The sequence below is a fragment of the Sinohyriopsis cumingii genome, chromosome 7 (assembly GCF_028554795.1).
Source record: "Sinohyriopsis cumingii isolate HCF-2022 chromosome 7, ASM2855479v2, whole genome shotgun sequence".
NCBI classification, from domain to species: Eukaryota; Metazoa; Mollusca; class Bivalvia; order Unionida; family Unionidae; genus Sinohyriopsis; species Sinohyriopsis cumingii.
In genome coordinates, this window is record NC_142967.1 from 14,227,626 (window position 1) to 14,246,450 (window position 18,825).

The 18,825-nt window shown below is 34.2% G+C and overlaps 1 protein-coding gene across 7 annotated transcripts in view; it reads right to left on the reverse strand.

The window, feature by feature from the left end:
* Positions 1-2,040: 2,040 nt before the first annotated feature.
* The window catches only part of LOC149794760 (vitamin D3 receptor-like), a 140,953-nt gene continuing 124,168 nt past the window's right edge, over positions 2,041-18,825 (reverse strand). For 5 of the 7 annotated variants that reach the window (XM_089964395.1, XM_089964393.1, XM_089964397.1 and 2 more), the window contains 3 exons: positions 18,009-18,126; positions 14,570-15,012; positions 2,041-7,154 (listed from right to left, as the gene is read on the reverse strand). In XM_089964395.1, the coding sequence (XP_089820521.1) occupies positions 6,669-7,154; positions 14,570-15,012; positions 18,009-18,126 (1,047 nt within the window). In that variant the 3' untranslated portion in view covers positions 2,041-6,668. The remainder of the gene's footprint in view (positions 7,155-14,569; positions 15,013-18,008; positions 18,127-18,825) is intronic. The other 2 variants (XR_016422194.1, XR_016422193.1) reach the window with 2 other exon arrangements.

Here is an 18,825-nt window from a genome sequence, read left to right on the forward strand (position 1 = left end):
GAGCAATTAACTTTGGAATCACATTATTAATAGAAGAACTAGCATAGAACTTCAAGCTTAACAACCACCATTGGTTTGCATGTGTCAGGAAGCAGAGATACATTAAAGTTATAGGCACACCTATCGGAATTGTCATTGTGTCAGTGTGACTGGCAGTGCTAATTAAAGAATCTCATTATCGCTGCATTCTTGAATACATGTCTATTCAGAACTTCTTGTGGCAGCACAAAAGTCTCAACAAAATTACCAATCTGTTATCACTGGCTTTTGGGAATAAAACAATTAGCATGGAGGAGTTCAAAACTGTATTATCAAATGGAAAAACCACTGGCAACTCAAAGTACAGATAATGAATCGGGGGTGGAGTGGGGGAGTGGATTTATAGGTAGTAAAAGGGGAGTGGGTGAGTGGATTTACATGCAGTAAAAGTTGAGTAATTTCCAAATAAAACATAAAAGTATATAAATACCAAGAAAACGGTAGACCTTACAACACATTATTGCATGGTTCCATTCCTGTCAAAGAAGTTCAAGAAATGTACGAAATCAGCTCAACCAGATTATATCAGATATGGAATCTCAAATTTTGCAAGCTGTAAAAACATCCGATATCAAAATATTAAATATGGGAAGAAACAGTTTTGAATAGCTAGCTCACAAACCCGTCAATCCACAAATTATGTTGTGCCCAGTTGTCTGTAATAGAATAGCAATAACAGTGGCTGGTTTGTTTACCATGCGAGTTGATGCAAATCATGACCTTGGTCAGTGGATGCACAAATGGTTGCATTTGTGCGTTTGTACTTTTACTTGTACATGTACTTGTATTTATGCTTGTCATTTGTCAGACAATCTCAGAGACTTGAGTAGTACATATCATTAATGAACACTGATATAGGTTGAAATCCTTTACCCCACATTACTTTCCTCTTCCATGGGTGCCTGTCGGATTACAATTAAGGGTTTGCATATGTGCACATCTGATATGAGGATCAAGGCATGGGTGGTAGCTGCTTTGACTCAAGACCACAAACAAAAGAAATAAAACAAACTTTATTATTATGCTACTCCAAGAGACCCTGCAAATGTCTTAAATAGCTGTTTTCTTGTATTGACTTAGCAGTAAAAATATTTATCATGTTTCACTCCACTAAATAATCACAATCCAATAATTCTTGGCCTACCATAAAATAAAAACATATCTCCATTTTAATCAGGTTGCATCTATCATGAAATTATTTATCCAAGTTCTCTCTCTCTCTCTCTCTCTTTATACTTTTTCTAAAATATCCGTTGCTTTAAACTTTCTGTTTATAAGAATATAATTGATTACATCATGAGCCTATGCAACTATTCCTTTGGATGTATACAAAGTACAATTTGTTAAAATCAATGTATACTTTAAACAGCAGACAAAAATAATGAAAGCTTCAAATGCAAGACTAAATTAGGATGGCTATGCAAAACTCGAACTTGTTCGTATCCAGACACAAGTCCAAACCCTAGAGCACTAATACTGGCAAAGTTGTCTGGTATCACAACGATTTATGGGTATGCCGAAGCTTCTCGAACATTTGAGCCTAATATTGGTCTCCTATGCAACTGTCATAAACAAATTCAAATTGTGATCACTTTAACATTTTTCAGCCATTTTGCATTAAATATATATCATACATTAAAAAGTTGACACTAATTCACATGGGTCAGTTGTCACAGTTGACATGGTTTTTGGTATAGTTAAGGTACTGGCCTTTAAAAGCATGCTCATACCAATTTTCATAATCATAGGTTAAATTGGGTGTTAAGGATATTAAAGGTGTTACAAATGGATAGATGTTCACTTAAGCATGAAAATAAAGGTCACTAGTAGATAAAATAGAGTCATTCAAGTGTGAACATTAGGTCATATTAACTTAGTTTTGGTATGGCCAAGATACTGTGGAATGAATGAATGAATGAATGAATGAATGAATGAGTGAGTGAACGAACACATAACCCCTTCCATCTTCATTGGCAAGGGAATAAAAACAAAATACACGAGTAATTTTAAGAACTGAAACAATTTACTACAAGCTGCCATATCCATGCACATCAAATTACAGCAATGATAAACGGTCAGAAAACAGTGACCCATTTTACCTAAAGAAATGTTGCATCCATAAAGTGCATTCAACTGTTAACATCACAGAACCAGATCTTCCATGGCACATTACAGCAGTAGATCAGGATCTATGTTTAAAACAGTGCATTACACTTGAGGTCTACAATACCTTCCTTGTTAAGGGCCATCCTGAATAGGTCCAATTTAGTCATGTCAACGATAGGTCTAAAATGCATGCATAGAAGTACCCTTTCTTAAAACAAAAAGAGAAAAGAAATAACAATAGAGTAAGAAATTTTGGACTATTAAGAAGCAACTTCCTTGTTGCCAATCAATGTTAATTGCAGAGGCTCCGCAAAAGTTGGTGCATGGCAGAAAATCAGTTACTACACAAATGCTACTTATTTTTGACTCCAAGCAGTACATTTTGAGGATTAGTTTTGAGTTTCACAGCAAAGGAACATAAGTTATTTAGTGCCAAGGCAATTGGAATAAAGTGCCTTGCCCTGGGTCACACGGCTGAAAGTCAGGCCCGATTCAGTAGCAGGATTCAACTGACAGATCTTGACATTTGCAGCTTGGTATATATATCCTATACATGAACCTTTAAGGAATCTGAAGCAGTAAAAATATTAAAGGGAAAAGAATAAGCATGAACAAAACTAGGCTTTAGACTATCCAGTTTTAATAGCCATGTTTTCCTGACGAACATTTCATAACAAAAGTCCAGATAAAACATGGGAATTGAAATGTCTTGTCAGTGTGCAAATGTGTATGAAACCAAAATTCATCAACATAATGCAACCTAGCACACTTGTTTTTAAATAAAAGCACTTGGTTTAGATGAAAACATTAACTAAAATCAACAAACTTGATAAACTTTCAACACATAACACTTAAAGTGATATGTACATGAGTGGAAATGACAGTGTGATGAGTTGATTTCCCACTTCTGATAATGTAGAGGCTGAATTGTTTCTCCTTAATAATTCACAAAAAATTTCAAGTTATGATTTACTATTTGCATGGATTTATTTTAGGTCAGAACTCATTTTCCCCCTGGACTCCAGGATACAATACCTGGCAAAGGTCATGATACAGTATACATTTTCCCCCTGGACTTCAGGATATCATACCTAGCAAAGGTCATGATACAGTATACATTTTCCCCCTGGACTTCAGGATATCATACCTAGCAAAGGTCATGATACAGTATACATTTTCCCCTGGACTTCAGGATATCATACCTGGCAAAGGTCATGATACAGTATACATTTTCCCCTCAACTTAAGGATACTGTATAAACTCACATATAGGACAAGTCCAATTGCAAACTGCACAGACCCAGATCTGCTGACGCATAAGCACCAGAATATCTGGGTCTGTGCAGCTTGTTAGTTGTAATCACTTAAACAAACAAAATATACTCTGATCATCTGGCACATTATGCAATGACATATCAGGATCTTTGTTGTTTGCAGTTTTGCTAGGCTTATAAGTGAGTACATATGGTAATAAAGTCATTATACCTGTTCCAGCAGGCACAACTGCCTTGCTCTGATACAATACAAGTTCATGTGATGTACAAAATCTAATATTCATTTGCACTTACATTTTAAAAGAAACTAAATGTGAACCAATCATTAACTATATTGTTATTCATCATGATCTAAATATATATTGATATCATAACATTAACATAACTTGAACTATCATATAACAAACATACTATCTGATATCCATCTTGTGAGTGGAAATCATCTCATTCTTCAAACATTCCGATCCTGTACAAATTTCTGCACTATAACGAATGTATACAAAATGAAAATGTAAGCCAATATTTCAGAGCTAACTGTCTGCTTTTAAAACTACAACAATTTCTTTTTACGGCAGCTACATTTCATACTTCTGAAGTATCAAACACACGAAAACACAACTATAGAGATAACTGAGGATAACTTACATCACTAAGAAAACTGCATTAAGCGAAATCGGTATTTTTGTTAACTAAATGATTCAAATGGGTTGTTATTATTACTATATCTAATTTGTTGAGATGATGTGAATGAGAAATTTAAATTTCTCAAAGCTAACAAATGTTTATGATCTTACTGAGATCATAGGATCAGTTTGTCATACAAATTAAAAACCATAAACATTTACTAGAAGAAAACTTTCAGTACTCCAATTTGTTAACACTGTGCAAGATTAGTGCAAAGTTTCAATAAATCTATTCAAGATTGAAAAAACAGATGCTAATAATTAAGCTGTCTCACCTTTTCAAGTTAGAAAGCAAACATCACAACCCTAGTCACTGACTTTCACATTCCAAACATCTAAATATCCACTCTGATACGTGTTATACTACTATGCTTTATTACTCACAATGTAAATACAATAGTACTCTGGATTCCCAGTTGGCCAAGTGTTAAAAGCTTTCTTTACAATCACTGACATCTCATCTTTGTTTGCATTAGTTTGAATCTTGGGCTTGGCCAAAATGGCTATCCAAGAAAGTTTGCCAGTAGCTTCCCATGGGCCAGTGGTAATTCCTGGGCAATTCCTCCACCAAAAATATACTGGCCACCATGTATAGCCTATCATGTGTTTAAAAATGATGGTAAATCCATAACAACATATACTCCTCTCCACTTATGACAATATCTGGCATCAATGTACACATACACTATCATGGTAATTTCATTCATTCAACGAATCTGATTATATTACTAAATAATCCATCTTCCATACCTAGATCCTAATACCACTGATCCTGCAAGTTAACGTAACATTTAATCATGCATGCGGGGCCCCGAGTGGCCGAGTGGTCTAAAGCGCTCTTCGTTACGGATCACTGCCATCTCACCTCTGTCTGCGGCGGTTCGAGTCTAAGATTCAGCCAATGTGGGTATGTGAGAAAGCTTGCCAGTAGCTTCTCGAGGGTCGGTGGTTCTTTCCGGGGTTTTCCCGGGTTCTTCCTCCACCATTAATACTGGCCGCCATGTATAGCCTATCGTGTGCTGAAAAATGGCGTTAAACCCCACAACAACAACAACAACAATAATCATGCATGCACCCAGCTGTGTACAGCAGAGACCCAGATTTGCTGTCACATAAAGTCTGAGTACACTGGAATTTATGCTATTTACATTACAATCATAAAAGAAACAGTCTGAATCCTTATTACTGTATTTATTTGTGATAAGCCCACTCCCTATTTTGGCAAATATTTACAATGGATATATTTACCTGATAATAAGCCCCCACTATACATTTTAACAATATTCTGTAGGCTGGCCCCATGTTCTTGTCATGGAAGAAATACAGTATATCATAGCAGATCTGAATGAATGAGTACAGAAGTCAATCTTGCATTAATTATTATGTATAATTAAAATGCATGCATCAAGTACAGTCTGTTAAAATGCCACATCACAATAACATCAAAACTTCAATCTTTATGTAAAATGTTTTTTTCTAGGGTATAATTAGGGATGGAAATAGTTCATCCAGTAATGAGTCATTTGATCACTTTTTATAAATCAAGTTTAAGATGTTTATGACTCTGAAAGGCCAATATAATATTTACTATAAACCGTGTTCCGCTACTCTCTACAAAAAAAATGCCAGTTTTTCATACAATGCACAACAAAACAAACAATCAGAAATGCATTTCATTTCATTTTACAATCATACAACAAGGTGGACTGGTGCTTCTAAGAAAAGCACAAAAAGCTCTCTCCAACACTGTCAGCACACGTAGCACAGAAAGATTTGCCTTAAATGAGGTTACCATGCAATGACAGATGGGTTAGTTATCTAAACATGTACAGATCAGAAACATATTAGTATTATGAAATAACTAAATGATGAGGTAAAAACATATACAACTCAATTTACAGTTCACCGGTCACACTGATCACAGAACTTTCCAAATCTGTCAGTTCAATTAGTATACATACATATATATATATATATATATATATATATATATATATATATATATATATATATATATATATATATATCTATATCTATCTATCTATCTATACATATATACACACACACATATACATATATTCTGGAATACAGACATTTTCAAGATAGACTTTCAGTTAATAGTGTTGAAATTGTTAAGCATTTTAGATATGAGATACAAGTATATTCCACTTATGTACAATCCATCTCTATCAGCGCCATTATTTACTTGGATTAAAACACCTGAATAATCTATTTCAAACACTGCCAGTCTGGGTATGTACATCATTTACTCATTTCTAAAATAAGCATGTCAAATGAATGTTAATACAATTCTCCCTCGTTATAATATGGTAGCTGTGGTTCATAACATCTGACTATGTTATGTGATATATTGAGTATAGTGTAATATAATGAACCATGGTATAAAGGTGTATTTTCTTTGAAACCATATTGTTGTACATCAGTATAATTTTTCTCACAGGTTCATTAGTACTGCATTATATCCTGAATCTTGTTATAATGAGTCGTGTTATAACAGGGGAGAGCTGTGTTATAACAACTTAAACCAGAATGTGAACAATAACTCATCATTTTTGTAAGCTGAAGATCTCTATGAGCAAAGGTTCCAACTTTGTTATGTCCAGATTTGACGCAAGTTGAGAACTGAATTCACCCAAATTTCTCACATCCAACAACTTCACCAACAACTTCGGGTATAGCTGCCTTGCTTCATTGACTGAATAAATCGACTCGAGGTATGCCTTCAGCCACATGGAGAATTTTTCCTGAGTTTTAGAGACCAGCTCTTTGTTTTGGATGTTTGGCCGATCTGCTGAGAAAAGTTCAATGACAAAAAGAAGAGTCATAACAGTCTTGTTGCTCTGGGTGAGATGATGTAAAGATGTGACAAATTTGACGTGTTCCGAGTACATGTTCTGTCCCAGAGCATTTTGGATCATATGGGGATCAAGTCTGTACTCTTTACCAATTTCGCTGTCCTTTAACTTCCACTTGTTCATTTTCATGTCATAGCCCATTGCTGACCTCAAAACAAGAATCTCCATAATTCCTCCCTGTTAAAGAAATAAAAAATTATTACAGCAGTAGAACCAAGGCTGGCATATCTCTTTTTATTAATGGAACAGAATAAATTAATTTTTTTATTGAATTCTAAACTGTCATATTGCTGTCAACATCATAAAGAACACATGTTCTAGTCATACAATAAATATTCCTATTTGCAAATTGCAAAGTTATTTAGATAAATCTTCTATATCTATGTTTACCAGACTGTTCTTACTCTCAAATGAGATCCTGGCAAGTCAAATCTCAGTCATTTAATGAATTTCAGGCTTGAGGAGAAACCATGCTGGCATTATGGTGCTACCTTGACTATTCCCCTTTCATGTTGGGTTAATTACTGCTATTCAATCTTTGTCTCTTTTTCCTCAATGATAAAATTTCCATGAAGATACTGAGAACCAATTAACCCTGATTGGCCCTTAAGTAACCTCTTATTTTGCCCAACTAACCCTGACTGCCACCAAAGCAACCTCTCTTGACATCCACTTAACTCTGATTGGCCTTCAAGTAACCTCTCTTGACATCCACTTAATTGATTGGCCCTCAAGTAACCTCTCTTGACATCCACTTACCTGACTGGCCCTCAAGTAACCTCTCTTGACATCCAATTAACTCTGACTGGCCCTCAAGTAACCTATCTTGACTTCCAATTATTAAGCATATCTGATTGAATTTATATTTGATTTAATGTAATTGTTTGTTAATTTTAAATTTGTTTTATTTGATTACGTGCTATTGTAATATAACTGGAAGAGAGTTCAGTTCAGACTTTTTTAAAAAATATTTACAATTAATAATAGAAACTTTGTATCTAATGCTGACCTAGTTCCTGACTTTGATTCAGATCCAGTGGTTTCTAGTAAACAACTTTTTACTTTTTGATTATTTTTAATTCTATCTCACAGTAAGATTCATCAAGTGGAATCAAGGCCATATCTGGTCTACATGTCAAATAACATGTATCAATTGATACAAACTCCTGTTTTTCCAGAGGATTGACCCAAATCTGGGCATCTATTTTGCGTTGTAGCTAGATCAATTGTTGATGTTTTGAGAAATAATGGTCATTCTTACCATAACACTTGAGAAGTCAAAGTGTTTTATGTTGTGACCAGTTTTGGGGTTAATTATTTTATTTTTCTTCAAATTATTTGTATTCCAAGATATTTTTCCCTTAAATATAAATTCATTCTTGGACAAAGACAGTTATCGAAATTTATACAGAAATCAAAATGGAATATTATTTTCTGTGATTCAACAAAGAAATGTTGACACATCTGTATGATGCTGACTACAGCATACGTCATCACCTTCCAATTTGGATTCATTGGGATTCAAACTCAGTTTCATTTAGGACTTTTTATTACATGGACTTCTATTTTTAAATTCTTTGATTATTTCTGGATATGATTCACAAAACCATAAGTTCTTTTTCTGAATTTTACCTTGTTATTCTAGGGAAATAAATTATTTGTTAAATTTTACAACGCTTGTTGCCTTAGCTTATTTCTTGTTATATTTTGTAAGAGCCTAAACACGTAACACAATTAACCCTGACAGGCCCTCAAGTAACCTCTCTTGATGTCCTAAATCCTTTAACAGCTTTCTTTCATTATAATGCCACTTGTCTACAAGAAGATATAATTTTTCAGGTAATTAAGTCTTCCCATATAATTTCTCAGGTGTTCAAATCTTCATATACAATATCCTTTAATACAAAATTAGCCATCCCAAGAACGGTTCATCCTCTTGGCCAACCCATAAATATTACAAATATAAAATTAGTATGATTTTGCAATTTCATATCCAGTGACCTTTGCCCCTTGATCTATTACTGATCATAGACTAAATAGGGAACTGACCGTCCTAAATATAATTCAAAAAAAAAAAAGTAAAGTTGATGTATCATATAAAACTATGAATTACAATTCTAACTCCTGTGACCATGACCTCTGGGATAGAAAATCAATATGGAGATGCCTCTGTACAAGTATAAGCTATCTTTGAAGTTTGATCAAAACCAAATGTTGGAACTTTCCTCATAAAGCAAAAAGCCCAAAATGTACATCACCTTCAGTTACCTTGACATTTCACTACTTGGTCTCAGAATAAATAGGGAACAGCCACTACCCAAGTGCATTCTAGTCGCATGAAAATTAGGCCAAGAAAATGTGACTTACTATACAGAAAGTAAATTCACATTTTCACCTCCAGTAACCCTGAAATGTATTTAGCAGTGTCAATATCAACAATCTTCTGTCTCTAACCATTGGTAAGCCACACACAGGTTTGGAGAAAAGAAAAAACACAGCAGACTAAAACTATGTTGAAGAAACGATATTGGCGATGGTTAGCTAACTGGACATCACTATCTCTATAATTAGTACCTTTGGACACATGATATAAATTCTGAGAGCTAAGGCTGACTCTGCTACTAAAGATGTCAAGGAGTTTCCACAAGATCAAGTTATTTTATCCATCTTTTTGATTCCATGCTATATTGTTTTATCCATCTTTTTGATTCCATGCTTAACTGGGAGATATGTGATACCTTCCAACAGATGGAAGACCATTAAGCTATTTAGTTGGTTGTGTTTCCCTTGGAATAACCATCCATCAGAGGGATGTCATCTTTGGCTCCCTCCCCTAGGGTCTCTGTCAGTGTCAGATACAAAAAAATTTCAATTATATTGACATTACATTGCAGGGCTTTATGATTGATCTAAAATGCGTTTTTACTCTATTTCCGGACTGTTTAGGGTTTTCATACTCAAATGGTGATGGTGGTGGTTAAAGATGTTAATGGGTACCTGCCTGTACATAATTACACAGGTAATAAAATTACCTTATTGGGTTCATGTAAATTAAAACAAACCAAACAAAATGTTTCCAAGTTCAGATCAAAGATTATATTTGGCAAGGTCAGGAGCAAGTGAGACACAGAATATAGAGTACACTTCAAGGCTTGTATCGTCTGTCTATTGGATGCTGCGCATTTATCCATCATTGATCTCCATATACTGATCTTACATTTTTGACGTGTGCAACCATTTGGCAATGTATGATGAACAGTTTCCTTATTTTCTATTTATAGTAACTGTACATGACATGTTTCCAAGAAAACAGATGGGTTTCTGGAAGCTGAAACCATGTATCACTGATTCATTATACATGTAGTTTGATATACACTTAAGCAGCAGACCAGTATATATTGAGAAAAAAAAAACATGGTGCCAAATATTAAGTGAAACGGTCTTTATCAATATGCCTTGTGGATGTTATATGACTGAAACATGTTAGGAGATGGATTTTGTTAAACTGAAGAACATGTTGGACCAGGAAAAGGACAAATCAATAGCGCTTTACAAATTTTGAAAGAGGAATTCGACAGCAATGTAATATAGCATTCTGAATTTGTGGGCCTGACTTTACGATGTTTCAGAGAAAGTTAAACATGTACTGTAGACAAAGTCAATTTTTTGATTTGTTTTGTGTCTGTATTCTTGAACTAATCCACATGGATTTAGCCGATTTGTGACAAGAATCATAACTGAAGATCTACATCAGTAGCAAAAATAAATGTACGTTTTTCATATGGTTTTCTGTAATTATGGCACGTAATATATAGATTATGCTCCAATTATACTTATTAGTAATCCAATTAGTAATCCATGTACATTTAATTAATTTAATCTCAATTTTAAGGTTTTCCATTTTTATTTCAAAACCGTTTAACCCTCACCCCCCTTCCAGAATACAGCTAGCTAGCTATACTCATTATTAAAACTCGGGGAGGAAGCTTCTTGTTTATTAATTCATTTTATATTTATGTCAGTCATTGGTATTTTATTTTTATTGTATTTTTATGAAATAGAAAGAACCCACTTTGAATTTAATTTTCCTTCTTCCAGATTTGTTGTCATGTTTCTTTTTCAAATTTAGTATTCTGTTCTGTTTTCTTGGCTATACATATAAATCCCACTAGTTACTTCTCTGCACTCTTCTTTATATTTCTTGAATGGATGTAACTTCAATGGCAGTTGTATTGTACTGAATTGTATTGCATGGATGTAACTTCAATGGCAGTTGCATTGTACTGAATTGCATTGCATACAACTTGCAGAAACAAGAGACCCTTGAAGGGGCTGATGCTCTGCTCTAAAACTTGGAATAAAAACTTGTACTTGGTAATACAAAAGTTTTTTTTGACAGTGCTGGACAATTTGTTCTCCCCATTTTCATATAGATGGAATATGGCAAAAATCATGCTTAGGGAAATGTTAATAATGTATGAGAGTTTGTGTTTTATAGCACAACACCAAAGGCAAATCATTTAATGCCAAGGAATTTAAAATAAAGTGCCTTGCCCAAAAACATATCATGGTATCTAATACTGGCTGATGGTCCAAAATTGTGTTCTTCATGTGACACACAATGGCATGGCAACTGAGAACAGGTGTCCTTTGTTTGATATTTATGGAAATAAATGGCAGACATTGTTCAGTTTATTTTTTATGTATTGTATTAGTGCCAATCTCATCTACAGGTGATATTATTTGTACAGATGGTTTGTAATAGAGCGTTTAAATACTAGCAGGTGTTTTGCTGGTTATCCATAACTTTCCAATAAATACATTATACTCTTACCCTTGAATGTAAGAACAGGTTGTATGCATGTCTGGGTGGGGTTTGTGATGTAGAACTAATATCACTGTGGGGAAATCATTTTTCTTCTTTCAGTCAGTGACCTTGACTTTTGACCTTTACACCCCCAAATCAAATGCTTTATCACCGTAAGTGCAAGTCATCCATAAAGCATAGGTGAGGCATGTCATACAGAACTAACTTTATTGTGCAATTTTCCAGTCAATGACCTTGACCTTTGTTATGTTGACTCCAGAAATAAATAAGTTTTTTCTTGCACCAAATGCAAGCCATCCAAAAAGTTTGGTAACTTCAGATGATGGAAAACTAATGTAATTGTGCAGAAATGTTTTTTTTCAGTGTGACCTTGACCTCTCACCTTGTTAGCTTGAAATCGTTAAGTTTTTCAGAACTTGAGTTACAGTGCTGAAACCATTTTTTCTGCTTTCATTTAGTGACCATTACCATCAATCTATCCTGAAATCAATGCGGTTCTTCCTAACCCCAAGTGCAAGTTATCCATAAAGTTTGGCAACTGATGATGGTGCATAACTCAAAGTTATTGTGCAGAAGCTGTTTTCCTTCTTTCAGTCTCAGCAACATGGATCTCTGGGCTTGAAATAGATCAATAAGGTTCTGCCATACCGTAAGTACAAGCCTTCCACAAAGTTTGGTAACTCGAGATGGTGGATAGCAAGTTATTGGGCTGAAGCCAAATTGGAAACAGACATCTTAACTTTAAATTATTAACATAATGGTAGGCATACAAAAAACATGGGTAAAATCCTAAAAATACGAAATCTAATTTTTTGACAAACCTTTAAAAAACATCTGAAACCTTCTCAATGGAACATCATCAGAGGAGCAAAACATCTACCTCCATTAGTTACCGCTAATGACATGATGGAGGGTGCATTTAACATTCTAAAGCCCCCACTAACGAAAATTGGTTTTGATTTGTTTTACTGTTTTATGGCACAGCAACACAAGTAATTCACCAAAACAATTAAAATAAAGTATCATGCACATGGTCACATCATCAAAGCTGACCAGGATGATACAACTGTAGAATTTAAACCCACACTATTTTGGTGAGGGGTATGGAATGCTAAGCACCAAGCCACAGTGGCCCCCACTGTAAAATTGAAGCAAATTGTACTTTAACATTCTGTTTCACAATGCATCATAAGTTAAGGGATAGCATTATTTTTTGTGTTTCTATTTAATTTCTTACAAAGTGGACAACACCCAGAGTGATGTGAAAATTACTGTACACCTGAAATCATAAACATCTGATTACTAGCTTTTAATAGAATGTCAGATGATTTAGTTACAAGTCTGAAACTAGTAAGAATCAAACAAGTATCTATAAGCAGTATCAAACAAGTATCTATAAGCAGTATCAATCAAGTATCTATAAGCAGTATCAAACAAGTATCTATAAGCAGTATCAAACAAGTATCTATAAGCAGTATCAATCAAGTATCTATAAGCAGTATCAATCAAGTATCTATAAGCAGTATCAAACAAGTATCTATAAGCAGTATCAATCAAGTATCTATAAGCAGTATCAATCAAGTATCTATAAGCAGTATCAAACAAGTATCTATAAGCAGTATCAATCAAGTATCTATAAGCAGTATCAATCAAGTATCTATAAGCAGTATCAAACAAGTATCTATAAGCAGTATCAATCAAGTATCTATAAGCAGTATCTATAAGCAGTATCAATCAAGTATCTATAAGCAGTATCAAACAAGTATCTATAAACAGTATCAATCAAGTATTTATAAGCAGTATCAATCAAGTATCTATAAACAGTATCAAACAAGTATCAAAACTAATACAAGAAACTAGTACCAAACCTAAGGCTGCATTGTTTACCAAGGTTTCTAAATGTGTGCATGATTTACAATAACTGAAATGGTGCCATTTAATCAAAATGATTAGAAACTCAATCTATTCACCCATTTACTCCTTATGGCGAATGAACAGCTGCTGCTACTATAATGTATTGCCATACCTTGCTCAACCCCTGACTGTTTCAACTGCTGTACATCTGCCGCCGCTTATTATATTAAGTGTAAATATCTGATGGTCTATGTGAGACAGCTGCATGATGATTCTGTTTCCAATTGTTACATGTACAAGATGAAACAAATTGGAGTCAATGTGTGGACATGCAGTTTAAGACTGACAAGGGGAAGTAATCATAGGTTCTGTTAACAAACATGTTGTTCAAAGGTAAATAATGTACCATTAATACTAGCTTATAAGACAAGTCAAACTGCAAAATGCACAGACCCAGATCTGCAGTTGCATAATGTAATGGCAGAACAAGATTTGTGCAGTTTATTAGGAGTAATAACTAGAACAAAAAGCATAGACCTGATGTTTAGCTGCATTATGCTATGGCAGATCTGGATCTCTGCAGTTTGATTTGACTTATGAGTATATACATAGTTTACATGAAAAATTATATCAGCAATTAAACCGGATTTGTAATGTGCACTACAAAGGATTCTTATCAACTTTGCCATTTTCCTTCAAAAGACACATTCAATGTGAAAATCATACTTTAAGAAGAAAATAAACCAAAAAATCCTATTAAAAAGAGCCCCTCCAATCAGATATGTGAAAGTACAGAACTAAAATGGGTAGGTCCTGAATCACGGACACCTACATGCATGTTCATTTACAAGTTTACCAAGTTTGTAAATGTTGTGGCTTTGATCAAAACAACAATCAATGTACAGCTTACCTTGAGTAAATAAATCTGGTCATCTTGCTTGAGTTGTCTGAATTCTGGTATATGCTTGCTAAACTTTATCAATCTGCGAATGAATATATCTGTCATGTTGAACAATTCATTGGCACTTCTTGGGTTGTCTGTTAACTTAGTTGATTGTTCCTTTGAATATCCCTGACTAAATACAGCATCATATTCCTTCTCCAGTTGTTCAATCTCTTTCTGAATCTCTTCTGACAATGGTTGTGGAAAATCATCCTCCTCTTCTGGCTCACATTTGAGAGTCATCGGTGAAAAGTTGAAGTTTGCAGCTGCTTCATCTGCATCATCCATCATCGCTGATGAAACTTCCGTAGAACTGTGGGGTGAATTGGATTCTGAGTAATCAGAGAATCTGCCATCTTTAATTCTACCATCTGGATTTTTCTTTCGTCGTTTAGCAAGCTGATCATCAGCTGAAATTTTTTTATAATTTATAGTAGTTTTAATACTTTAAAAAATTCATGGCAATACTTGAGTATACCTTTCAAAAGGATGCTGGTATATGGAACAGCAACAATCACGTTTTATCTGTGAAATTAAATTTCCAACTCTATATGTTCTTAGCTACAATATTACATATTTTCTACTCTCCATTTACGCAACCAAACATTTTAAGTTAATTTCATTTTCTTTATTGTTTGAGCTTAAAGGAGGTGATATATTGTGTGATTTGGATTTTTAACACAGCTTCAAAAACGTTTTGGCAATATCGCTACAATGTCCGCAGCGTGGCAGTTTATGTGACATCTAGCACTGGGGCATTATGTCTAAGACATATAACATTCCATTATCCTGACACCAGGTCAACCAGTACTAACACTAACCTTCTAAGGCTGAGTGCCGAGCGAAGCAGCTGCAAGTATAACTTTTATAAGCTTTTGGAATGACTTGGCTAGGGTTTGAACCTGCGACCGCCTGCATCCTAGGTGGATGCTCTAACCATTTAGGCCACCAGAGTGGTCAGTAGGTGATGGATTAGTCTATAATAGGTGTTGAATTATAAGTGCTGTTCAAAGGAATCTACAGATAAAATTTTGTTCGAAAAGAATGCAAAGTTTTACTATGTACAGTGAAACAATGAAATAAGATACTTTGTAAGAGTACAAATTGGAAAATAACATGATTGTGGAAAGACTCCCAAGTTTTGCAGTAAGTTCAGTTATTTTTTTAAAGTATTACAAAGTTTCAGTGAAAAAGGTTTGATTGGGTAATTGGTAAAGATGTGTTGTACTGTTAAGAAAAAATAATTTTTTTGGTATACTTTTGAAAAGAACTGATCCTCTTAATTGTTGATATAATTATCATTGAACCATCAACAATAAAGCCATTAGGTCTTCTTTGTGCTTAACTTCAGTGCAGCCTGTGAAGAAATGTTACTCAATCCAGGGTAATTAACAGCCAACAAATGCTTGCTCATTCATCTGATATATGTATCCATGCACCAAACAATGTGGAGGTCTTTAAAGTTGATCAACTGAATTTGTAAATGAATTAATTTACCAACATTAAAACAATTGACCACTAGTGCCTGCTCAATCAACTATCATACACACCTGTAGAAACTAGTTTATCAACCTAATTTTTTTTAAATAAAAGTGACTTGTGACCATTGCAGACCTACTGCACTTAGTTCTCGGGTTTTACATGTGCATGGTGTTTGCTTATTAATATTTTTGCTTATTAATTTTATTATTAATAATAATCAATAATTTCCTATTTTTTTTATAAAAGTTTTTACCGTTATGGAAAAGGAAGTTCACAAATGCAAACTGTTCTCTGCACTTTACGCAATGATTAGTATAGTAGTTTTAATACGTTTCTTTCGATATTCACAAAATCTGAAATAAACGTTATACGCACACTGAAAGCATTGGTTGATTGTTAATTATTCTTGCTGTAGTCGTTCAAATGAATAGGCATACAAGCTTTAATTATTGTAAATTTACATGGGATAAATGTACATGGAAATGCATGAGAAAATTTTAGCTGTATGAAATTTGTACTCATATACATATAGATTAAAATATGCTAAAACGCTTGCTACTCTGAGAACTGTACCAATCGGCTACAGTTTTACTAATATCGCGATATCATGACTAGCACTTAACAGGAAACTTTGAAATAGTTGAGAATGGGGGAATTCGTGATTTTTTTTGCATGTGGCAAATAATCTGTGAATCGCTGTAGAATGTTGTAAAATTCATGCCAAAATCGTGAGGGTTGGCATCTATGCATATAAGTGAGTTTATTATTATTATTTTTCTTTGTTATTCCATGTTTTGGAATTGTTAAAAGCATGCTGTACATTATGTGACATCACTCAGTCATTAATCATCATATGTAACTAATATTTTGAGACATAGACATTTTATTGATAAAAATGACTTGACTTTGCTCAGTACTCTTGTTACAGATTTATGATCACTTATTTAATCGCAAACTGGGTGTTGAAGTAGTAGACGTGTGATTTTGAACTCTTAGAACAAAAAAATGCAGTTTTAATGCCAAGATGCATTGGTCTCAAGTGCAACCTAAAATTAATCAATTCTGAGGGGGGCAAGTGATATTTTGTTATCATTTTAATTCACTTTAAGCTGGATGGTATTTTATTTTCATTTGCTCTTAAAATATCATTATTGGACACAATTAAATTTATAAATACCACGCAGTGAAAAAAGAATCTGAAATAAACTGATAGTATTAATATACATCTGACTGGCGGCTTGTTTACCCCCCCCCCCAATCATACAGGTACCCACATAATTTTCTATCATTTTCGCTATACCACTGTTCGGCACATAATGCAGTTGGCATTTATGGATCCTGACTACTATGTTATATTAGAGGAGAGTTGTATATCCATGTTATTGTCAGTACAAAAGCAGACCTGTTGGACATGTGAAGTAAATATGAATGTTTTGCTGATGGAATTAATATTTTGGATACATTGAGACTTTGGCTCAAGAGTACAGTACATTTAAGCTGGCACTGTTCTTAAGCACATATGCATGTTCCAATGAATGCTTCTCTGCCAAAATAAGAAATATTAAATATGGAATAACTGTTTTAAGTATATTTCATTTAGAATACATTAAGTTGGTAAATGCACCAATGAAGTCTGCAGTTCTGCACCGAAATCTGCACTTGCTGTACTATATACCCAAGAGGATAATCATGCAATATTTTCTGCATGTAACTGATTTGGCTGGATATGGCTACAAAGCATGATGGTAATTTGTGGACCCCTAACCATCATGCTATAGCAGGGTTTCACTGTACACGGTCAACCAGCATTTTTGGCACCATTATTCACTGTCATTAATCATGTAATAATCCCAGAATGCAAACACCGATATTTTTTGGGAGTAATAAATTATGTCTTGATGGTATGAAGCACACTACAACTTACTCAAGATCCAGTCCTTTTTCATCCCTATTTCAAAGCACTTCTTCAGTCTGCAGCCTGAGCAAAACTTCCTTGTATGAGGATCCAACTTGCAGTTGCCATCAAAACTACAGGCAAATGCCTGTAAATAAAATTAAGAACTTAAGTCACTATCATTGACAAGTAACAGTGATAACTCAATACAAATTTTTAAAATTATGTCAAGATGGCTGGAAATAACATATGAGTCATAATCTACAAAAACAGAATGTTACATCACAGTATTGAAAATTTCATATTTTATGTTTCCTTGCAAACATTCTTTCCATAAGCCTTTTCATTATGCATGTTGCTTTTGTTGCAACCAGTCCAGCTTGCCCAGTATAAATGACCATAACAAAATAAAAACATAATCCTACATTGCACATTCATCATAACTAAACGAAGACCAAAAACACATGAGAATTTAATGCTGTGATCTGTGTGAAAACTATTTTGTTAAAATTCAAAAGTGGCTTTATTCTTGTCTTGAAGACTGTGGTCATGAAATCATGCGTTACAATCAACATGCTGCACCTATTTTAGGATTACATTGTTTAATGGTTATTTATACACTTAACTGGTCGCAACAATTCAATCATCAACTGTAGAGTCAACATGCAAGCCTAAAAACAAATTAGACAATCCAACTAACCTTAATTATGTAATACTTACCTGCTATTATTGCACTGCTATATTTTTTCCTGGTACTAGTCCCCAATCCAAGGACTCTATTCCCTTTTCCTGGTACTAGTCCCCAATCCAAGGACTCTATTCCCTCATCCTATTAGTAATTGTGAAA